The 25,070-nt window shown below is 35.1% G+C and overlaps 1 protein-coding gene across 2 annotated transcripts in view; it reads left to right on the top strand.

Moving 5' to 3' along the window:
• RTTN (rotatin) overlaps positions 1–25,070 on the top strand; it is a 160,938-nt gene that overhangs the window by 64,704 nt on the left and 71,164 nt on the right. For both annotated transcript variants that reach the window (XM_058557288.1, XM_058557289.1), the window contains exons 27-32: positions 2,418–2,572; positions 5,525–5,744; positions 16,425–16,553; positions 17,255–17,365; positions 19,179–19,337; positions 20,626–20,697. In XM_058557288.1, the coding sequence (XP_058413271.1) occupies positions 2,418–2,572; positions 5,525–5,744; positions 16,425–16,553; positions 17,255–17,365; positions 19,179–19,337; positions 20,626–20,697 (846 nt within the window). The remainder of the gene's footprint in view (positions 1–2,417; positions 2,573–5,524; positions 5,745–16,424; positions 16,554–17,254; positions 17,366–19,178; positions 19,338–20,625; positions 20,698–25,070) is intronic.

Here is a 25,070-nt window from a genome sequence, read left to right as displayed (position 1 = left end):
ATCTGAAACAACCTAGAAGTGCTGAGTTTGAGTACCTTTGTTTTCAGAATGAATTTTTTGATGGAAGATCGTAAAAGTAGGGCCATAATTTTTTGGGAGGGAGAAGCTATTTAGAACTACACAACATACACTCTTCTGTTCTCCGACTTTCGCAGGCACATGTGCACTTAGAGTTCATGGAGGGCATTGTACATCCTACTGTTGTAGGTTGCTGATGGACGGAAAATTGGATATGATGAGTGGTAACTGTGTGCGTAAAGAAAACAAACCATCATTATAGAAATTTTGCCTTTTGAAGGTCAGCAGTGACAAAATAATGGCCCGTGGAGTTGACTTAAAATTAGGATTGAATACTAATGTCTAAAGACAAAACCTTCAGGTATGATTGAGCACTTGAGGTCAACAAGCATCAGTAGAGACATCTCTTCTGTTCTCTATTATACTTGAGGAATGGCAATTCATCCCATCTTTTAGAACTGTTGTTGTTGAGGTTCACTGAATCTTAATGTTAACATGTAAATCCAAGATATGTTCTAAAAGGAAAAAGTCTCAGCAATTTACAAGCAGAAATGAGTTATTAACAGGATGAGATTCTTTGGAAGAATCTTAATGTTAGGTATCTACATACTGTATCAATATATTCATTTATTAATCAGTAGCTTCTACTTAATTTTTATCTGTATATCAGAATTAATAATTCCTGATAGTAAAATTATATTTTACCAAGATGGAGTTTGCATTAAAAAAGCTTGTTCATTTTGTCAGTATTTATGTGGGTTGGAGGGAGTGGTGGGTGTAAGTCTTTGGTTACTTGGGGCTAAGAGTACTACAGAATATGTATTTATTTTTATGATTTTATTAAATGTGTGTCTTGATTGTTTTATTCATGTATGAAACATAGAACCTGTAGTTATGTTTTATGTAATTTTACTTGATCCAAATGAAGCACTTCTTGTTCAAGATGAAAGGAAAAGCTGAAAAGAAATGCTGCATAGGTGTGAAACATAGTAAAGTAAACATCTCTCCCCAACACTTTCCCAAAGCTCTCAGTTATATTATTTATAAGCCTATGTACCTGACTGAAGTGTACTCCACATACCACATAGTATAAACAACTTGGAATTTTCTTCCAATTTTTTCCATTTCTTTTCCCAAAAAAGAATGCACTTATTTTTGAATTGAGTTCTTTAGGTGAAGAATTTCATGACGACAGTAATTACATTTTGATTTTATCTCTTTTTGTCTGTTGTAATACATGCTATGACATGACATAATGCTGGGGATGAAATATTAACTAGCTTTGAGGTAAGACGGTTCTGAGGTTGAGTCCTTGCTCTGCTCATCCGTGTGACATTGAATACGTTACTTAACCTCTTTGTAAACCTCCATTTGCCCATCTGTAAGACATGAAAATGCAGATCTTCTAGTTTAATCAAAAAGTTAAGTGAAATCTTGTTTTCTTTCACTTTTTAATGCAGTGCCTGTGATGTTATAGATGATTAATAAATATTCCATATATCTTCAATGCTGTTGGTTAATGTAACATTTTCTGCTCTCTCAATATTATTAGAAGTAATCTTATAACATTTCTTTAGCTACAATTTTTTTAAAGTTGGAATATAGGAAAAAATTTAAATAGTACTAGTTTTATTTGTTTATCAGCTTATCAAACTGCAAAGATCACAATAATCATAATATTCAGCATTGGCTTGGATGCTGTGGCCCTTCTCAGACCCTGCTTAGTTGTATGTATTGGTACACTTCTTGCAGGGGCAATTTGGCAATAAAGTATTAAAACTATTAAATGTTTTGATTTAGTAATTTCATTGCTTAGAATTTATACATGGGATATAATCAAGTTGAGTGCGTACTGCTGCAGCTCAGTGAAATTAGATATCACTGATTGATTACCTAGCAGTTGGTAAATTCCTGTGGTTAAAAAACAATCAGATATTAAGATAATGTTTTTGAAGAAATGCTGCTAATAATATTAAGAAAAAAGAATGATTACAATAGTGGATTTTTTCACTTGATCTCAGTTTTGTTAAAAATATAGAATTATAATTCTGTTTGTATTTATCCTCATACACACAAAAAGAAGAGTATGTACCCGTATACTAAGAGTGGCCATCTCTGGGAGGTGTGCTTATGGGTGGTTTTTGCTTTTCTCATTGTGCTTATCTCTGTTTTCCTCAGTTTTCCATAATAGATCTTCATTCCTTTTGTTGAGATAACATATGAAGTACCCTTTGAGTTTAGAACATCTCTACTAATGCAGTAGAGACCCACACTGACTAGTTAGGTAGTATAACTCTTAGTTAATCCAGAGCAGATTAGCAACAATAAACCTTTATAGGAGACAGCATGTTACTCAATCAGAGAGTAAATGTGTTTTTTTCACAAATTTCATTTTTTAGAGTCCAAACCCACTATTAGACCTGCTGGTTCTGACAGAGTCACAGACACGAGAGGAAGCAGATGACATCCGGACTGCTGTTAGGCAGCAACTCCAGAAAGAACTGATTGCTCTTTTCAATACCTTGCTGCTCAGTTTCATGGCAGTTACTGACAGGTACCATTTGTATCATTGAAGGTTTGGGGACATTTATACAGAACCTAAGTTTCTTCTGATTTGTGAAGACTTTGACAACTTTTCACTTGTTTCAAATTAAGAGGAGGAAAGACTTCAAAAATAATCAGTTGGGTGATCTTTTTGTTTTTGTTTCAATTGAATATTTGATACAGCCTGATTGTAATTTCACACACACACACCCAGTATTTTGTTGTTTTCTAGGCTTTAGTTTTTTTCCTCTCTTAATTCTCTACACATCTACCTGAGTACTCATTCCCAGTATGACTATTTTTACATTGATGATTTTCAAATGTATATCTGTAGTTCTGACTTTTTTTTAATTTTTAAAATCAGATAAAATTTACTATTTTAACCATTTAAAAGTGTACAATAGGATGGGTTTTGGTATATTCACAATGAGATGCAACTGTCACTATTTAATTCCAGGACATTTTCGTCACCCCAAAAAGAAACCCTATATCCTTTGAACAGTGCCTTTCCATTCACCCTTTACCTAAGCCCTGGCAACCACTAATCTTTCTGTCTATGAATTTGCCTATTTTGGACATTTTATATAAATGGAATCAAACAGTATGTGACCTTTTGTGTCTGGCTTCTTTCATTTAACACCATGTCTTCTGAGTCCATTCATATTGTAGCACATATCAGTGCTTATTTCTTCCTATGACTGAATAATATTCTGTGTGTGGATGTACCACATTTTGTTTATCCATTGTATGGATACATACAATCACAAATGAAGAGAATTATGAAGAAGCAGGAAAACGCCTGCCATAATTAAGGAAAAAAAGTCATTAGAAACAGATCCACAGATGTCAAATATGACAAGAAATTTAAAGCTACTATTATAAATAATATTATTTTAAGTAATAGATATAATAGATATTATATGAAAAGATGGACAAGATTAATAAAAATATGGAAAATGTCAGCAGCAAAGAAATGGAGACTGCAAACAAGAACTAAATACAAATTCTGCAGCTGAGAAATACAATTTCTAAACTAAAGAATTCATTGCATGGGCTTAAGAGCAGACTAGACACAGTAGAAGAGAGGATTGGTGAATTTAGAATACAAGTCAATAGAAATTTCACTGGAGAGGGACACCTGGGAACCTTCTGAGGTGCTGAGAATGTTTTCTATCTTGTTATGCTTGGTGGTTACATGATTATATACATATGTAAAGCATCATTTACTGTGCACTTAGATTTTTGAATTTTACTGTATGCAAATTATGCCTCAATAAAGTACTAAAGAACAAAGCAAATGCAAGGATAGTAGATTCTGCGCAGCTGGACCTGGAATGTGCATAAGAATCTCCTGAGGGGTTTGTTAAAATATTAATATCAGTAGCTCAGGAATCTGCATATTAAGTAAGCACCACAGGTGGTCCTTGAACTAGGCTTTGAGAAACAATGGTGTGCATTGTTCTTTAGGTGAGTTTTGATGTTAAGGAAAAGAGTGTGTGATACACCTTCTTTTATGTGTCAGTCAAGAACAGGTTAGGATTTTTATTTGTTTTAGGATGGAAGCTACTTATACATGCTTATAGGTTGTTGGACATGTGCCTATCATAAGGGAAAATTAGAGTGAGAAGAAGAAAAAGAGATGGAGGGCAGAAGAGAAGAGAGGTAGTTAAGGAGAGAAAGAAATAAGAAGAGAGAAAATGAGGACAGGGGAAGAGATGTATGTTGAGGAGAGAGACTAATGAGCAGTGCATTAGAAAAGAGTGTGGGATAAAGAGATAAAGTGGGATTAAATAGATAAGGGTGTAGATGTGGGGAGAAGGACATGGAGGGAATTAACTTCTGATAGTTTCATTTTTCGCTATGAAATGAGAGGCAAGACCGTTTGCCAAGAGGGGAACTTGTGTGGGGGTGAGGCAGCTGGCTGTGGAGCTTGGGGAAAGTTTGCAGGGACCAGGAGAGGGAACTGGGTGCACATATGCCAGGGTTTAACTGAGGTTGGAGGTTGGATGTTTGCAGTGGCTCCAATCCCTTTGGTTGTATAGTTTTTCTTAAATGATTAAGGTAAGAGGAGCAGAAAATGAGAATGACTTGCATGTTAGATTAAAAAACAGAACAATTTTAATGATATTAGTTAGATTACCTTGTTGATCTGTGAGAAATATGAATTTATATAAATAACTTTTAGGCTTTGTTTAAGTTTTATGTCTTTCTAAAACTTTAAAAGCAGCTGGATGACAGGTGTATAAAAATTATGATCTTTAAAAATCATGCACCTGTACACCTGTAATACTGTGATGGAATGGGTAGTAATATAGTCAGTTGTCAGTTTTGGATTCTAAAGATCTGTAAAACTGAAGAAATTTCAGATTTTATTCAATGTTTTGTTACACAATGATATTATTTCTTGCAGGAATTATATCTTTGGATCCATGCCTAGCTGCTTAATTTAAGGGATTTTGTTTTCTGGTAGAAAATGTTCTCTTGATCTGTTTCTGACAGTTTTGTTTAAATTATGTGTCAAACTTATTAAAACCTTTCTTTTCCTTTTATTTTAGCTTTCTGGGGAAAAAACAATACATCTTATCCAATTAAAAATTTAATATTTTACTGATACTGAATGATTAAATGTAAGGGTTTAATATATGCTAGTTAAACTCATTGAAACTGCATTTAATTTTTCATTCCAACTTTGAATTTCAGTATTGGATAGTGGTACCAATATCTACTTATGTATTTTTTAATGTAATTGCTACTTGTATTTTGCATCATATAGCCTAGATGGTATTTTAACTATGTTTTTCTTGAAAAGGCTTATTTTGAGAGGGAATATTTTCTGCCTTTCCCCTGGTTCACACTTTTCTGATACAGTAAGTTGTTGATAACCCTATACTACAGTAAGAAAGCCTAGTAAGCCTGTCACATTTGTTCTCTGGTTGATTTTTTTCCTCCTTTACATACACAGGAAGTGCTTGGAACTTTTTTATGTTTTCCAAACACAGCTGGCTCTGAAACTGCTCCAGTGTCTGAGAGTCACGGATGCTCCTCATTTCTATGGCCTGCCTTCCCTCGAGAGAACCTTACGAGGGATGGCTCACCTCACGGCATTTCCGGGATGGAGCTCACATTCTCCTCTCACAAAGCCGCTCGAAATTTGTATGAAGTACTTGTCAGGTCTCCTTGAAGTAAGTAAAAATATCCAATGACTATAACAACAATGGTAACAACCCTCCCAAAAGATAGCTCCTGATCACTTACTGTATGCTAGATACTATGTTAAGTGCATTGTGTATATTACTATGTTTAATGTAGATTATTATTCAGTATTTATGTGACTCATGATGGTTAAATGTTTTAATGATTTTTATTAACAAATGTGTATGTAAGATCACTTTTATGAATGTATTCCTTTTCAAGAAAAATAAACTAAGGTATACATTTAAGTCCACTCATTAGGGTAATTTGTTTACTCACTTATGTTTTTTAATGCTTTTATTTGTGAAATACAACATATATGCAGAAAATACACAGAACTTAAATACATAACTGAATCATCACATAGCAAACACCCGTGTAACCACCTCCAATCTAAAAACAGACCATAGCTAGCACTCTGGAAGCATTCATCATACCCTGCCCGCCCCCGCAATCTCTACTTCTCTCCCGAAGGGCAGTTGTTATTTTGAGTTTTATGGTAATCACATCTTTGCATTTCTTGTTAGTTTTACCACTTAATTATGTGTTATTATATACAGTAATTTCTGATTTTTTTTTTGATTTTATAAAATGGAATCCTATGTCTGGAACTTTCTTTCGTCAGTATGCTTATGAGAGTTATTCATTTTGCCGCCTGTAGGAGGAGTTAGTTTAATTTCATTTTTTTATAGTATTCTCTATGCTACAATGTTGAAGGACATTTGGTTCTTCTTTTTCTATTAGTTCAGAGCAATTTTGGAATCTGTTCTATGAAATTATTGTCTCTCAGTGAAAATGAATTTTTGAAATTTTATTTTCTAACGTTATCTATGGAAATGTACTCCATTTTTATATATTAACCGTATACCCACAATCCTTGTTTTCAAACTGAAGGGAAAGGCCTTTAATTTTTCACCTTTCAGTGTGCTGTTTGTGGTAGTTTTTTTTTTTATTAATTAAAGAAAAATAAGGAAGTTTTCTTCTAGTCCTACTTTGCTAAGGGTTTTTTTTTAAATCATAAATGTGTATTGCTTTTTCTATATCTTATAAGATAATTACATGATTTTTCTCCTATATTTCATTAAGGTGATGAATTATATGGATTGATTTTAAAATGTTAGACAACCTTGTATTTCTGGAAGAATTTCAAGTAGGTTGTGATGTATTATTCCTTTTAGGTATTAACAGATGTAGTTTGTTTATGTTTTTAGGATTATTGTATGAATTTGCTTATGCAAAAAAATGTTTTTAGAATTATTGGCATTTGTCTTTTTTCTCATAAAACTTTTGTCAAGTTTTAATATCAAATTTAGTCCACCCTTATATCTATATAATTTTCTTTTTCTTTATATAACTTTTTTCCTTCTTTGGAATAGTTGATTTGAATTGGTGTTATTTCTTCCTTAAATGTTTAGTAGAATTTGATGATGCGGAAATCTGGCAATTTTTGGGAAGACTGTAAATGAATTGAATTTTTAAAATCTAGTATTATCTTCTTCAATTTTTTGGAATAATTTAAGAAGGATAGGTATTAAATCTTCTTTGAATGTTTGGTAAAATTCTCTAGAGAAGCCATCTGGTCCTGGACTTTTGTTTTTTGGGAGATTTTTGATTACTCTTTCAATCTCTTTACTTGATTGGTCTATTCAGATTCTCTATTTCTTCTTGATTGAGTTTTCAGAGGTTGTATGAGTCTAAGAATTTATCCATTTCTTCTAGGTTATCCAATTTGTTGACATATAGTTTTTCATAGTATTCTCCTATAATGCTTTGTATTTCTGCAGTATCTGTTGTAATTTCTCCTCTTTCATTTCTAATTTTATTTATTTGAGCCTTCTCTCTCTTTTTATTGGTGAGTCTGGCTAAGGGTTTGTCAATTTTGTTTATCTTTTCAAAGAGCCAGCTCTTAGTTTCATTAATCCTTTCTACTGTTTTATTAGTCTCTATCTCATTCGTTTCTGCTCTTATTTTTATTATTTCCCTCTTTCTGCTGACTTTGGGTTTTATTTGTTCTTCTTTTTCTAGTTCTGTTAGGTGCAGTTTAAATTACTTATTTGAGATTTTTCTTGTTTGTTGAGGTGAGCCCGTATTGCTATGAATTTTCCTTTTATGACTGCTTTTGCTGTATCCTATATGAGTTGGTATGGTGTATTTTCATTTTTGTTTGTCTCCAGGTAATTTTTAATTTCTCCTTTGATTTCTTCGTTGATCCAATAGTTGTTCAGTAGCATGTTGTTTAGTCTCCACATATTTCTGACTTTCCCAGTTTTGTTCTTGTAATTGATTTCTAGTTTCATGGCACTGTGGTCAGAAAAGATGCTTGAGGTGATTTCATTCTTCTTAAATTTATTGAGGCTTGCCTTGTCTCCCAACATATGGTCTATTTTTGAGAATGATCCATGTGCACTTGAGAAGAATGTGTATTCTGGTGTTTTTGGATAGAATGCTCTGTACATATCTATTAAGTCTATCTGACCAAGTGTTTCATTTAAATATACTATTTCCTTGTTGACTTTTTGTCTGGATGATCTGTCCATTGATGTAAGTGGGGTGTTGACGTCCCCTGCTATTATTGTGTTGCTGTTAATTTCTCCCTTTAGGTCTGTTAATAGTTGCCTTATGTACTTTGGTGCCCCTGTGTTAGGTGCATATATGTTAACAAGTGTTATGTCCTCTTAGTGGAATGTCTGTTTTATCATTATATACTGCCCCTCTTTGTCTTACATTGTCTTTTTTTTTTTTTGTGAGGAGGATTAGCCCTGGGCTGACATCCGATGCCAATCCTCTTTTTGCTGAGGAAGATTGGCCCTGGGCTAGCATCCGTGCCCATCTTCCTCTACTTTATATGGGATGCTGCCACAGCATGGCTTAACAAGCAGTGCATTGGTCTGCACCTGGGATCTGAACCTGTGAACCCTGGGCCACTGAACCGGAGCACGCGAACTTAACTGCTACGCCACTAGGCCAGCCCCTCTCATTGTCTTTTTTTTTTTTTTTTTTTTTTTTTGTGAGGAGATCAGCCCTGAGCTAACATCCGCCAATCCTCCTCTTTTTTTTGCTGAGGAAGACGGCCCTGGGCTAACATCGGTGCCCATCTTCCTCCACTTTATATGGGACGCCGCCACAGCATGGCTCACCAAGCAGTGCGTCGGTGCGCGCCCGGGATCCGAACCAGCGAACCCCGGGCCGCCGCAGCGGAGCGCGCGCACTTAACCGCTTGCGCCACCGGGCCAGCCCCTCATTGTCTTTTTTAACTTGAAGTATGCTTTGTCTGATATAAGTATGGCAACACCTGCTTTCTTTTGTTTGCCATTAGCTTGGAGCATCATCTTCTATCCCTTCACTCTGAGCCTGTGTTTGTCTTTAGAGCTGAGGTGTGTTTCCTGGAGGCAGCATATTGTTGGATCTTGTTTTTTAATCCATTCAGCTATTCTGTGTCTTTTGATTGGAGAGTTCAATTCATTTACATTTAGAGTGATTATTGATATATGAGGGCTTAAGACTGCCATTTTATCACTTGAATCCATCAGAAAACTATTAGAAATAATCAGCAACTATAGCACATCTGCAGGGTACAAGATCAACTGACAAAAAAACAGTTGCATTTCTATACACTAACAATGAAGTAACTGAAAGAGAAATCAAGAATACAATTCCATTTACAATTGCAACAAAAAGAATAAAGTGTCTAGAAATAAACTTAACCAAAGAGGTGAAATACCTATACACTGAAAACTATAAGATATTATTGAAATAAATTAAAGAAGACATAAAAAAATGGAAAGATATTCCATGCTCATGGGTTGGAAGAATCAACATAGTTAAAATGTCCATACTACCTAAAGCAGTCTACAGATTCAGTGCAATCCCAGTTAGAATCCCAATGACATTCTTCATGGAAATAGAACAAAGAATTCTAAAATTTATGTGAAACAACATAGGACCCCGAATAGCCAAAGCAATCCTGAGAAAAAAGAACAAAGTTGGAGGCATTACAATCCCTGACTTCAAAATATACTACAAAGCTATAGGAATCAAAACAGCATGGCACTGGCACAAAAACAGACACACAGATCAATGGAACAGAATTGAAAGCCCAGAAATAAAACCACACGTCTATGGACAATTAATCTTTGACAAAGGAGCCAAGAACATACAATGGAGAAAGGAAAGTCTCTTCAACAAATGGTGTTGGGAAAACTGGACAGCCACATGCAAAAGAATGAAAGTAGACCATTATCATACACCATACACAAAAATTAACTCCAAATGGCTTAAAGACTTGAATGTAAGCCCTGAAACCATAAAACTCCTAGAAGAAAATATAGGCAGTACACTATATGACATTGGTCTTAGCAGCATCTTTTCAAATACCATGTCTACTTGGGCAAGGGAAACAAAATAAAAAGTTAACAAATGTAACTACATCAGACTAAAAAGCTTCTGCAAAGCAAAGGAAACCATCAACAAAATGAAAAGACAACCCACCAACTTGGAGAAAATATTTGCAAATCATTTTTCCAACAAGAGGTTGATCTCTAAAATATATAAAGAACTCATTGAACTCAACAACAAAAAAACAAACAACCCAATCAAAAAATGGGCAGAGGATATAAACAGACATTTTTCCAAGGAAGATATACAGATGGCCAACAGGCACATGAAAAGACGTTCAACATCACTAATCATCCGGGAAACGCAAATCAAAACTACAATGAGGTATCACCTTACACCAGTCAGAATGACTATAATTACCGAGACAAAAAAACAACAAATGTTGGAGAGGATGTGGAGAAAGGGGAACACTCATGCACTGCTGGTGAGAATGCAAACTGGTACAGCCACTATGGAAAACAGTATGGAGATTTATCAAAAAAATAAAAATAGAAATACCATACGACCCAGCTATCCCACTACTGGATATGTAGCCAAAGAACTTAAAATCAATGATCCAAAGAGATTTATGCACCGCTATGTTCATTGCAGGATTATTCACAATAGCCAAGAATTGGAAGCAACCCAAGTCCCCTTCTACGGATGAATGGATAAAGAAGAGGTGGTATATATATATACGATGGAATACTACTCAGCAGTAAAAAAAGACAAAATCGTCCCATTTGCAACAACATGGATGGACCTTGACGGTGTGATGCTAAGCGAAATATGCCAGAGAAAGACAAATACTGCACGATTTCTCTCATATGTAGAAGATAACAAATACATGGGTAAAGAGAACAGATTAGTGGTTACCAGGGGAAGGGGCTTGGAGGGTGGGTGAAAGGGGTGAAGGGGCACATATGTACAGTGATGGACAATAATTAGCCTGCTGGGGGTGAGCACGAGGAAGTCTATCCAGAAACTCATAAACAATAATTTACACCCGAAATTATACAATGTTGTAAACCATTATGATCTTGATAGAATTACTGGGGGAAAAAATCTAGAATTACTCAGATTTTCTATTTTTTTGTGTCAGTCTTAGTAAGTTTTTCTAGAATTTTATCTAAATTTTTGAATTCACTGCCCTAAAATTATTCATCAAATCATCTCCTTTTTTAAAATATCTGTCAGATGTGTAGTGAGGTCCCATTTCATTGCAGACACTAATTACTCCTTCCCTCCAGTTTTCTCGATTGGTCTTACTCATGGTTTGTGTGCTTTATGAGTCTTTTCAGAGAATGAACCATTGGCTTTGTTGATCCCCTCTTTAATGCTTTTCCCCTATTTTATTAATTTCTGCTTATACTTATTTCCATCTCCTTTTGGTTTAATTTATGACTCTTTTCCTAATATTTTAAGGCAGAGTCTTCATTGATTTTTTTTTTTAGCTTTTCTCAAATAGACATTTTTAGCTCTAATTACCTTCTAAGCATGTCTTTCACTTTATTCCACACATTCTGGTGTGCCACGTTTTCATCATCATTTAGTTCAACACATTATCAGAATGTTGTAATAACTAGAACAACGACGTGGTTGTATGTGGTTCCGTAAGAGAACAGCTTCACCATGGTGCCCTGGCAACCTTGCATGTATGCACGTAGGCCACGGAGGCAAGGCTTAATCACAGCTGATCTAGTCTTGCAGAACTTCCTGTGATCCTTCTGGAACATGACAACATGAGAGGCTTGTGAGGAACTGCTACAAGGCCATTGCTCATTCACTTCCATCTGTTAGGAAGTCTGTCACAGCCTGTTTCTTATCGCCTCCTGGGTTCTGATGGCTGGGCTTTCTGTGTTGCTCCCCTTGGGGTACAGCTGCAGGCTATAAATGGCTTAGTGCAGAATGGCGTGAGCTCCTCAGCAAGAGTGCCCTACCATCTGCATGGCTATCATCTGCCCCTTTGTTTCAGTGTCACCCTGCGTAAGGGACATTGGGAGCTGGCACCTTTGGCAACTCTTGCTTTTGCTGTTTATGTAAGTAATTAACTGTCTGAATCTAAAAACGGCTCATTCTTTCCTTACTGACCAAATCTGTCGGCATTGCTTGCCTTGAAAGGTTCAGTGATAGCCAGAGGGTCAATGATATAGTCAGAGATTGGGGTCGTTAACTGTCTTAGGACTTCAGGAAAGGCGCTTGGAGGAGGCAGTGTAGAGATGGATTTTGAAAGATTACTAAAGTGATCAGTAGTGATGGGCATTCTAGACGTGGAATGTTTTGACCAAATTGTGTCCATAACTTCCTATTCCTTTTCATGCTGCACATTCCTTCTTGCCATCAAACAGTCTCTATCTGCCATCAGATTATCCTTGAAAAATCGGAAACCTTTCAGTCCAAACCTCCTTTTTCAAGTGCATAAGGCTCTTTATAATCTTGCATTTTGAGTCTTATCTCCACTTAAACTTTTCCCTACATCTCTTGAAGTTTCTGTTGTATATGGGTATTCTCATTAAATAAAAAAGCTTATTTAAAAAGTCTATTTCCTTTGTATAGTTTCTTCTCTTTTTTTGGTGGCAGTCTCTACACAAAATTTACAATCTCACTTCTTCATTTACCTTCCTTGAGTAAGCATTTTTTTATTCTTCTGGACATGATGCTCAGTAAGTATTATTTGACTAACTGGTCTCTTCTGTAAGTTATGTACCGTACTGCAGTAGTTTGTATATGCCACTGCTATGGTGCTTAATACGTTGTGTTTTTGTTTTCGTTTATGAGTTGATCTGTTAGACTGTGAGCTTGTGAGAGTCATCTTTGGACCATTTCTACTATCCCAGAGCTCCCGATTAGCCTAGCCCAGTGATTTATACATAGTGGATGGATAGTGGATAATTTAATTTATATGTGTCTTACATATGATTTTTAAATTAGAATACAGTTTGAATAACATTGGAAATGTGACATAAATGAATGTAAATGATGTGTGTTTAATTTTTCTGTTGTCATTATTAAATCATGCTTTAGGTGATATTGGTATATTCAACTATAGATCATGCTTCATATGATGTTATCTAGAATTTTTTCCCAAAAGTACATCTTGTTTTTTAAAAAGATTTCAAAATCCTAAATACTCTTACCTGTACTATAAAATTTAGAGTTTTAGTGTAGCAACTTTAATAAAATAGTTTTTTCCCTTGAGTATTTATAAATTTTAAAAAAGGATAAACTCCCAGTATATTAATTAATTATCCCATGCTTCAAGGTGTCCATGATCAGAAATGTATGAATTTTTAGAACAGATATATTAGCTAAAGACTTAGCATAATGTTTTATTAAAAATCAGCTCCTTTAATGTGTTTAAAATGTAGTTTAATCTACAAATGCCTAATTTATAGCATTATTTGTAATGTGACATAAATACTTCATTTATAAACCTCTTGGAACATATCTCCTCTATACAGTGATTTATATGTGTTTCGAGTCAGGAATATCTGAGCATCTGCTACAGCAGTAATTGAAGAAGTTAAGTGTTAGGTTGTTTACATGTAGAAACTATCAAAAGTCCTTTTGTTTTTAAAATTGTGTAAGAGGAGAGACTTATACCTGCGTTTCAAATACCAGAAATTAACATGAGCTTTCTATGGTATTGGAGAACAAAAGGGCTTAGTTCTAGGTAGGAACTTGAGGCAAAAAGGCAATAACGTCATTCTGAGTTCAGTTGTCTTTAAGGTAATAAAAATCAGCACAGTTTATTAGCTAAGAAATAGATAAAAAGTAAAGTCCCTGTGTTATAATATCCCACAGTTGTGAAAAACCTGATTAACAAATCTTTTTCTTTTTTTTTTTGTGAGGAAGATCAGCCCTGAGCTAACATCCATGCCAATCCTCCTCTTTTATTGCTGAGGAAGACTGGCCCTGAGCTAACATCCGTGCCCATCTTCCTCCACTTTATGTGGGACGCCGCCACAACATGGCCTGACAAGCAGTGTTCGGTGCGCACCCGGGCCACCAGCAGCGGAGCGCGTACACTTAACAGCTACACCACGGGGCCGGCCCCTGATTAACAAATCTTGATTTGGTATAAACAGAGGAGTACATTTCTGCTTCATACAACATCTTCGGAAGAAAATGTTTATGTCTTTACATTAAATGACTGGCAGATAATACGAAGAGATCTGTCACTTTTGTTAGAAATTGTAGCAGAGTCCCATTTAATCTTACTTGGGACCTTCTGCTTATTTAGCTAAACAGCTTTCTTTATTTTACTGCTAACTAAATTTACCTTTTAAAGAATAAAGTAAAGCTTATGTGAATGAACATCAGAACAAAGTCATTGTTTGTCCGAGTGATTTGCTTCATAGTTTCTTATTAATTAAAGCTGATTCCTTTTTGGAAAGGAGCCATATTTCTAACATCAGATATTTTGTTTCTGCGTGGTGAACTGTGAATGTGAGTATTTGCTTTCTCTGGTTGAGAAATGAGACTTTAAAACTGAGCATGATTCATTATGATAGGTGAATAAACTATGATAATTAAATTCTTAAGACCAGATATATGAAGTATAGTTCCAGGAATCTGACAAAAAGGTCAAGTTGAAAGGAGATAATTACAAAGCTCTTGGTTTGTCGCTCATAAGCTTGAGATAAAACCATTACACAGATGTTAGATATAGTTATCTCCAGTGATGACTTACAGGAAGATAATAAGGGCTTAATCATTCAGGTATCTTATTGCTCAGATAGTCCCTTAGAGTTTTAAACTTTTAATTATGAAAAATTTCAAACATACACATGTAGAAGGAATAGAAGAGCAGAGCCCATGTAGTGATCAGTCATAGTAGTTAACCCCTGGCCAATCTTGATTCATTTTTCAGACATAATATAAAATTATTTGGTTTATGAAAATTCTAATTTAGGTCAAAGCCTCCACATTACCTATGAGTAAATTGCCTATATTAAATAAGCTGTGATTTATGATTTATGCTTTTTTTTAAATCTGCATTGCTGCATGAAGCTGAAAAAAATCCAAACTAAAAAGTAGACTTTATTATAAGACAAAATGGCTTACATTAAAGGATTCTGTGATGAATAAAAGCATTCAGCGTCCTTGGGTGGATGAATTGAAATACTTTCTTTTGTATTAGTCAGATAAAAAGTAGTTTTGATTGTTTTGACTCACAACAAATTTTTCCTTCGTAGTTTATTGGTACCTAAATATAGTTAGCAGTCTTTTTTATTAAAATTTTGTGAATTATAAGTGGTTTTTTGTCACTTTGAATATTTTTTTATTTGAAAGTTGAAAGCTATGAAGGCTCTTGTTATTCAGTCAGTGAACAAATATTTATTGAACCCCTGAGTGATTTATGTAGAAATGTTCCAAAAGAGTTTGCCACATATTTTAAAGGATTTTCTAAATCAGATGGAAGGGCTTTTCCTCAAACTACTGTTGCCCAACTCCGCATGTCCATTCTGATTCAGCTTCTAAGTTAGAGGCATAGCCCTTCAGATAAAAAACTTTTCTTTTGTTGTTACTGATGGAAAGCTATCAAATCCCTCAGATACATGGGAGAGAAAAAGTTGAGAGCCAAGGATTTAAATTATAAACATGTACTTAAATATGGAATAGAAATCTCAGATGCTCAGCAGTGGAAAAAATGTCCCCTTACATTTAAACCATAATTTTAGAAAATCTAGCGTAACCCTGGTAGTCAATAATAGTTTTATACAGCTAGCAATTTCTTTGTATTTTTTTTTTTTTCTGAGGAAGATTGGCTCTGAGCTAACATTTGTGCCCGTCTTCCTCCATTTTGTATATGGGACATACCCACAGTATGGCTTGAGGAGTGGTGTATTGGTCTGTGCCCAGGATCCGAGGCTGCAAACCCCAGGCTGCTGAAGTGGGGCATGCGAACTTTACCACTATGCTACCAGGCTGGCCCGGCAATTTCTAAGTATACTTTTCCACATGATATTTATAAACTCTTTTACCTAAAGGATACTATAACATTTGAAGAATGTTATGAGCATATTCTAAATCACAAAAATCTCCTAGAAGGGTAGTATACATCCTTTGTACAAGTTCCAAAGGGAAAAATTTTAAACTAAGAATATTTGTTTTAGTTGTGGTAAAATATACATAACATAAAATTTATCATCTTAACTGTTTTTAGATGTATAAACTGAGAATATTATATATACTTTATGTGGTTAGAATTCAATTCAGATAAGTCAGTAGAAAGTTATATATTTATACTCAAGAGTAAAGCCACCACAAAATAGTTTACATTTGTTTTTCAGGTCATTACTTCCTTTTATGTGGAGCGTGGAGGAAATGCTATGTCCTTCATGGGAAAAGGCGTCACAAAGAGCACAGTTCTTTGCTTGCTGCACTTGTCTCATGAGATGATGGCCCAGACCCAGAGCTCGGTGAGAGCGTTGAAAGCTGCCTGTCTCCTGAACACTTGCTAGAAAAGGAATGTGCTGTGTCTAATGCATTTCAAACCTGTAAATTTGCTATATGAAAATGTCTCTTTTGACTTTTCTTCCTAGGAGACAAAAATGATTTTTGACTAAGATGTTTCTTAGAAGTTGTGTGTTACACAGATCTAAATTTTATTTGAAACTTCTTTTGATTGAAATATGCATTGTGGAATACGTTTTGTATAATCATGGGGAGAATAGCTGTTCTGAAGAAAAATTATTAACCCCCTTTTTTTTTGGTGAGAAGGATTGGCTCTGAGCTAACATCTGTTGCCAATCTTCCTCTTTTTGCTTGAGAAAGATTATCACTGAGCTAACATCTGTGCCAGTCTTCCTCTGTTTTGTATGTAGGATGCTGCCACAGCACGGCTAGGTCTGCCTCTGGGATCTGAACCTGCGAACCTTGGGCTGCCAAAGCAGAGCATGCAAACTTAACTGCTACACCGCTGGGCTGGCCCCTATTTTTAACTTTTTAAGGAGAAGCTGAGATTTTTGTTTGCCTTGTTTTGGCTAAATAATAAATTAAAACCAAGTCTTAAGTAAATTTTTTGTTTTGATCTTTTAAAATTCTGAGTTATTTAAAACTCCCTCTGTTTTGTTCTTAGAAACTTACCTAGTGTGTTTGTGTCTCCCTTCTCTCATGCTAGGAGTGGATGCCACTCTGGTTCTTGCCTCTGGGCAGTCACAGTGAAGAACACGCTCCTCCTCAGCAAGGATTGGCTTGGTTGATTCCGTTATGGGTTGATCGAGACCCAGAGGTCAGCGCGAAGGAAAATCAAGTCCATTATGTGTAGATTAAAAAACACATGAAACAAAACATATATACATACTCATATTTTCCAAAATGGGGTTATTTTAGTGACTATACTTTAAGTTTTATTTTCCCCATCTTAGTCAGCTTGGGCTGCCATAACAAAATACCATAAACTGGATAACTTGAACAACAGAAATTTATTTTTTCACAGTTCTGGAGGCTGGAGATAAGGTATCAGTATGTTTGGGTTCTGATGAGAACTCTCTTTCTAGCTTTCAGACCACTGCCTTCTCACTGTGTTCTCATGTGCTCTTTGTCTTCTCATAATGCCACCAATCCTGTGGAATTAGGACCCCACCCTATCACCTCATTTAACCTTAATTACCTCTTAAAAGCCCTGTCCTCAAATACAGTCACATTGTGGGTTAGAACTTCCACATAGGAATGTTGAGGGGGCAGAATTCAGTTCGTAGCACCCCGTCTTCAGTCAGACTCATTAGAGTACAGATTAAAAATAGAAAAAAGAAAGAATTATGGAATCTATCACTTTTAGAAAGAACTGTGAAAAATTATTGAAGAAGCCCAGCCATTTTCAAACAGTGTAGAAGGATAGCTGCTGAGTGAGATTTGGGTGTCATTTAGTAGCATAGTACTTGTTACAGTGCAAAGTTTTATATTATTAATGAATTTTCCAGTTTTAGCCATTTGTCCACTAATTTCTTTTTTTTAAATCACTTTACTGAGATATGATTGACATACAAAAAGCTGTACATATTTAATGTGTGCAGCTTCATGAGTTTGAAGATAAGTATACACCTGTGAAACCATCACCACAATCAATGCCATCAATGTGTAATTCACGTCCAAAAGCTTCCTCCTGCCTTCTTCTTTACTATTTAATTTTTTATTTGTTTGTCTGATTGTTTATTTATTTACTTTTGTGATTAGAGCACAACATAAGATTTACCTTCTTAGCAAATTTTTAAGTATATAATATGGTACCGTTAACTGTAGGCACTGCCCACTAATTTCAAGCAAGAAATGATTACATCCTCTTATAGTAAAAACCTTGATTTGTAGAAATGCTGTTTGATCTGAACTTAGAGGTTACATTCTTTAGACACATCGAACTTGGACTTGTTGCTTGACTATGTTATGACTATGTTATTTTTTGTTACTCTGAGCTGTCAGTGAAACACTATTTTGGAATCAGAATTCAGAAGTTCACCAAGACGTTTAGCTTGAGCAGCAGTGGTACTACAGCATACGTATTACACCACATCAATCTTATTTGAAACGTGTTTCTTTTAAAATAATTTTGGGGAAGATACTAAATGCCTTATAAATAAAGATAATTCGGTTACTTCTTTTTGAAAAGAAGTTTCAGAAAAGTTAAAACCATTTACTTGGAAGAAACACTAAAAAATTAAGGAAGGTAGAACAAAATGATAGGCACCTTCTTTAAAAGTAAGGACTAAACAAGAATTGTATTCAAAGAAGATACGTAAATGCCCTATGCTTTCCCTAGAAAAGGCTTTTGAACTATAATTTTTATTCTTATTTATACCTGGTTTTGACTTTGTGACATTTGCTTTTATTTAACTTTCATTTTCTATATTATGCTTTCTAGAATCGTGGAATAGGAGTTTTATTCATTTATAAACTTAAGGACACTGTTTTCTATTAGTGTGTTTTTTAATTTAGGATCATCAAGACAATGTCATAAAAGTATGATATTTTATGTACCAGAAAAATTAAGAATTCACATTAGGAATCTGAATTCTTTGATTTGACAACTTTTTCTTTAATTTGAACAGGTGAGGTTCACTTCACTGGGATTAGGATCAGCACTGACCACCCTTGAAACTGGCTGTGTGGCCTTGGCAAGCAGTTGTCAAAACATTTCTGGTGGGCTCTGGGGAACTGTGGTGAACATTCTTCTGGACCAGTCGGAATGCAGTATGGTGCGCCGGGAGGTATGCCTGTCTGGTTAGCACCCTCTCCCTTTTTTCTCCTTAGAAATCTGTTGTGATAGTCCTTATAAACCGTACCTGACTACCCATTCAACACAGTGACTGACCGCTGACCATTATCTGTTCTGCCTGTGAAAAACCCAAATAAAATGGTAGTAAAGAAGGAAAAAGATATTAATTCACGGTAAAAATTGGAGTCCTTTATTCTAAGATCAAAGCAGAATTCAGTGTATTTTAGTATGAACTTCTCTATTTTATTACACATTGAAAAGTAATTCAAAGGAAAAAATTACTTTTATATTACCTCAGTATTTATGGGTCTCTAATGTTTATAAAGCTTAAGTTAAGATAAGGGGCTGTCAAAATACTTTGTAGTATTTATCATATAACATATAAGAGGAAAAGCAAACCCTATTTCAATTCTTTCTAGAGAGTTTGTGGTTTTCTTTCATTGCTGTTTTTATCAAAGTGATGATTGATGCAAATATTTTTAAAAACAGTAAAAAAATAGGGATTAGAGGCTTATAAAGAAAACAGCAGCTCCTGGGCCCACCATTAACCGGTTTCCAGTTCCAAAATCCAAAGGCTGTAGTTTTCTTGTTACTTGTTTTTTAATAGTAATGCTTCAACTTGTAGGTTCCTCTTGATTTACCAACTTCAAAGATTATCTATTGACTTCCAATTAAGAAGGGTTGAAAATTTCACCCTCTTTGGATCCCCTCTGTTACCCCTCCCGTTATATCATAATCTTTCATTCAAATAGATAATCAGTATTCATATTAGTGTGATTCTTTAATTTGACCATCTTCAAGACCTAGGAGGTTAAGTTGGACATTTGTAGTTTGTATTTCTAGTTAGCAATTTTTTATTGAGAGTAGCTTGTATGACAGAAGGGAGCGAGACGTAGAGAGAGGGGGGTGTGTGTGTGTGTGTGCGAGAGAGAGAGAGAGAGAAGAGAGAGAGAGAGATCAAGTGTGTGTGTAATCTGTAGGGGTAATAGAAACACGAAAGTATATTTCTTAAATACTATCAGAATAGTTTACATTTTACAGATGAGTTTTTGAAACAACAAAATTCTGAAGTAGGAAAAAATATGTTTCCTGATGACGTAATTTTATCCAGTGTTAGGTCATCACCTAACAAGCACTGTCGTTTGGCAGTTCTCGTAATGACCTCCCAGCATGCGCAGTTGACCAGTGATATGGTTTTTGTTATTAAATTATGATATGTTGGTTATTTCAGGGATGACAACAAGATGGCAGTATTGACTTTTTTTTTTTTTTAATTTCAGGCTGCATTTATTCTTCAGAATCTCCTTGTAATTCCAATGCCTTCAGAAATTATAAAGGATTATACTTGGCAGGTGAGTGACTTTAAATAATTATCAACCTACTAGATATTAGAGATTAAGTGACGATAAAGTTTCAGCATATATATATTTCAGTAATGGTGAAATTTTATACAAGGATCTCTTACAAGAGAATGTAGAAATTTTCCTTTGCTTGATTAGATTCATGAACTCTTCTCCATAGTGTTAAAAATAATTTTAAACAGAAATAATAATAGCTAACATGGTGTTTACTATGTACTAGGCACTCTTCTAGGAGCTTAACAAATATTAACTTGTGTAATTGTTTGAGTTGTGAGCCATTATTACCCTCATTTTGTTGATTAAGAAACTGTAGCACAGAAGTTTAAATAGTTTGCCTTAAATCACACACCTTTGCTTTGAGTCCAGGCAGTCTTTCTCTTATCAGCTCACTATGCTGCCTCTCTAATTTAATAATAATAAATATAACAAATATAATAATAACTACATACGAATTCATTTATAGTTAAATATACATTGATGTTAACATCTTTTTTCCTTTTCTGGGTTAGTGCACAGTTAGGGTCGTAATTTATCTTTCTTTGGTTTCTACTGAATAATTTTTTGTTTTGTGTTCTGAATATCAAGTCAGTAAATAGTTGCCTAACTTTTTTATGGCTTTTTAGATGATTTGGAGGATACAGAACTGCTCTCACTGGGGCGATAAGATTCGCTTTCTCTACCCTATTACCTATGCACATGTCCTCATCCTATATATGTATATTTATGACACCGTTGCATCTTACTCCCCAGGATCCTAGACAAATCTAAGGTTTCTTTTTAAGTTTTCTTTAGAATATATCCTTGGAGGAGTTAGAGAATCGATTTGAGCTGCAGTGAGGGCAGGTTTCCAGGCAGTCTCCTGAAGCGTAAATTCAGGGGGTTGTCAAGGCCCAGATCTAGTTTAACTCTTGGAAGGTTCACTTCTCCAAACTTGACAAACCCAGGTAAACTGCCAATTATTGAGAATCTCAGGCCTCTTTTCCACTGGTTCCTCTAACTTGGTGAACATTGCCATCTGATAATGATTGCTTATTCATAGTCTGTGTTGTAATAAAACCATTCGGGACAAAACTGGAAGGAATACATGGGATTAATGTTTATATTAACAGTGTAGTAGTTTTGATGCTTGTTATCCAATAACTAGATTTTAGAATGTGTTGTTTTGGGCTCAAATGCAAATCATCTCTACTCCCATTGTTAAACTAGTGACACTTGTATACTCTAAGCTTGATGTACTGCCAATGAATTTTTAATTATTGAAATAAATATAAAGGCAAGAGTAATAAGATTTCTGGGCTCTATTAAAGCCTTTGGGACATTATATTACAGTATAGAACCATGCATAGAAGTTCACATTTTTCTCTTACAAGTTAAATACAGTCATGTGCTGCATAACAATGTTTCAGTCAATAAGATGAGTACCATATAGTCTAGGTGTGTAGTAGGCTGTACCATCTAGATTTGTGTAAGTACACTTTGTGATGTTTGCACAATGACAAGATCGCCTAACAGCACATTTCTCAGAATGTATCCCTGTCATTAAGCAATGCATGACTGTAGTGGACAGCTCCTTTTTGTTGCTGGTGACATGCTTACTGCAGCTGGTTGGTGGTGTTATTCTCCAGTTCTTCATCACAGAATTAATTTTCTACTAAAAAGTTGAAAATAGTGGTTTAAGCGAGCTTTTGGAGTCTTTTGCCCTGCCTACACTGATCAGAAACAGAAAAACTTGAGAGCTGCTCTTATCCCAAACAGCACTTGAGGATGAAACTTTTGCTAGTCTTAGGCAAAATTACAAAGATAAGGACAGTCTTGTGTGTTTTCAATAAATCCAGATTTTCTTCCTCTTTTTTTCATCTATTTTTGGTTATTTTTCTTTGTGATTTAAGTTTCCTCACTTAGCAATATAAATAGTTGGTTACCTAGTATTTGTCCCTCAATTTTAAAAAAGTTTAGTGGTACTTTACATCCCAAAATGGAAACAGCTGCTCTAAGAAGGGAGAAAGTCTTCAAATATAGATAATGGACTTGCATAATCTCCAAGAAGTTGTGACCTTTGCCAGTTTATTATAGCCAGAAAGAAGGTGTTATATATCCAGTATTCTAGAATTAAAACTGTCTTTGGTAGAATGATGAATAACAATCTTATTCAACCAAACACTTCATGTACTTATGTTGGTGTACATTTCACAGTGTTTTGGAGGATAGAGCAGGAAGTAGCACCAGTATCTAGGAGCTTTGTGAACATTTTATTTTGAGTGAGGTAGGTATTTGATTCATTACGTTTTACCAAGAGGATTGCTTTTACTGCTTTGCACTTTGTTTGATGCCTGAAGCTAAACTGATGCACTGTACTCCTGTTCCACTGGGCATTCTGAGTGTTCTCTTTACGATTACTGCCCCTTTCCAAAGTCTTCCCCCACACACACACAGCGTAAGTTCCCGTTTCACGTGACTGTCTGGAATTGTTTAACGTCTGAGTGGTAATAATTTGTATATATAAATTATGAGTTATGTAACTGGCTGTGTTTCCTTTTATTGTTGAGTGCTAGAAAGTTTTAGAGCCCTCCTACACATGTGGCTCTTGTGCTATACTATATGTTTTTTAGCTTTATTCCTGAGTCCAGTATCTTCATACCTTTGTTTTTCTTTCATCCCTGCTATACTTTTACTGTCATATTATAATTTACCTTTCCTTGTAATAGGCCTTAAATATTTTCTGGAACAAAGTGAGACATAAATCATCTAAAACGTATTTTTTTAATTTGAAAAAGTATTTATTAAAATATACTTTCACTAACCACTACAATCCGTTTTAATCTTCCTCTTCTCTGAAAAACAATAGCATTTAATGTCTATACCATTAAATTGGCTCTTTTTCATATATCACCTTTATTGTCCTGTCTTATTTCTTACCATTTAACTTAATCTTCCTAAATAGAATATATATTTCAGGACCATATTTTTAATATATTTTTAAATGTGTTTTCCAGTCCCCACCACAGAGAAGATAGTGCTCCATCAGTCTTTGCTAATGCACAAAAATGTGCAAAGCATTCCATTTACCCCATTAGTATTAATGGTATTGCTGAGTAAATAAAGTTAAAAATCAGGTCTTAATTTTTGTAGCTGAAGGCCCCATTTATTTTTCCATGGATACAGAAACGTATTGAAAGGGGGTGGTCACAGAGAATAGGAGCAGATAGAGAGCCTGTCTTGGCACAGCTTCCCTTGGCACCCAGCCTCCCTGAGAGGGGCCTGAAGACTGGGCTCCTGCTGCGTGGGAACCCAGTCCTTGGTGCGTCAGCCCTGGGTGTGCCACATATCTTTTCTACTTAGGACACTGTTTTAAGGGCGGTGTTTATAAATACTGGGCTTTCCTTGTTCAAGGCTACATCCCTCTCTCAGGGAGAGAAAACAGAATCAGGTCTAAGGGCCCTTAAACTGTGTCATGGCTCTCAGCTTTCCGGGGTCTTGTAAACTGGTTTCCCACAGGCTGACTGAGATTTGGTACTCCTGCATGGGAAGGTTCTGTTGCTGGATTTAGTTTGAGGACTGGTCACAAATCCATACCCCTCCAACTTTAACAACGAGAACAGAATTTTAGAGTTGATTATAACAAGAAATCTGTTTGTTAGACAGGGATTATCTATGTAGTTTGTTTCAGTTCATTTCTATAAGTGTTTGTTGAGTACCTGAATGTTGGGGATTCGCGGGTGATCAGATTTAATCCTTTGGAGCATAGGGCTTGTGGAGAAGAAGACAAACACATACCCAGCGAACAGTACTACAGTGTTTTATGTATGATGGTGGTAGCTTATGTGTAATTTTTGTAATGTGAAAGTTGTTCTTTCCATTTGAAAATGATATGACACATTTAAATGTAAAGGTTATTTCACATGCTTAAATAATATAGTGAGTTGTCAGTTTGTTGTGTAAATATACATGTTCATGCTTTAGTTCCTTTCCATATTTGTGATAGGACTTTGAATTGGCACATAATTTTATTTTTTTAAAAATCTTTTTATTTTGAAAAAAAATTAGACTTATAGAAAAGTTGCAGAAACAGTACAACAGTTTTTATAGTCCCTTCACCCAGATTTCCCCCAATGTTATAATTTTACCAGATTTGCTTTAGCTCTGTGTAGTATCTTTTTTCTGAACTGTTTAAGACTTGCAGACGTAATGCTTCTTTTTCCCTAAGCTCTTAAGTATGAATTTCCTAAAAACAAGGACGTTCTCTTACATAATCATAATAATAATTATCAAAATAGAGAAATTATTCAAATTTTTCCAGTTGTCCCGCTACTGCCTTTTATAGAAAAGAAAACAACTAATTAGGATCTAGGCTCTAATTCAGGAAT

Source organism: Diceros bicornis, chromosome 16, assembly GCF_020826845.1.
Source record: "Diceros bicornis minor isolate mBicDic1 chromosome 16, mDicBic1.mat.cur, whole genome shotgun sequence".
Lineage (NCBI taxonomy): Eukaryota > Metazoa > Chordata > Mammalia > Perissodactyla > Rhinocerotidae > Diceros > Diceros bicornis.
This window is presented reverse-complemented; position numbering and strand designations above follow the sequence as displayed.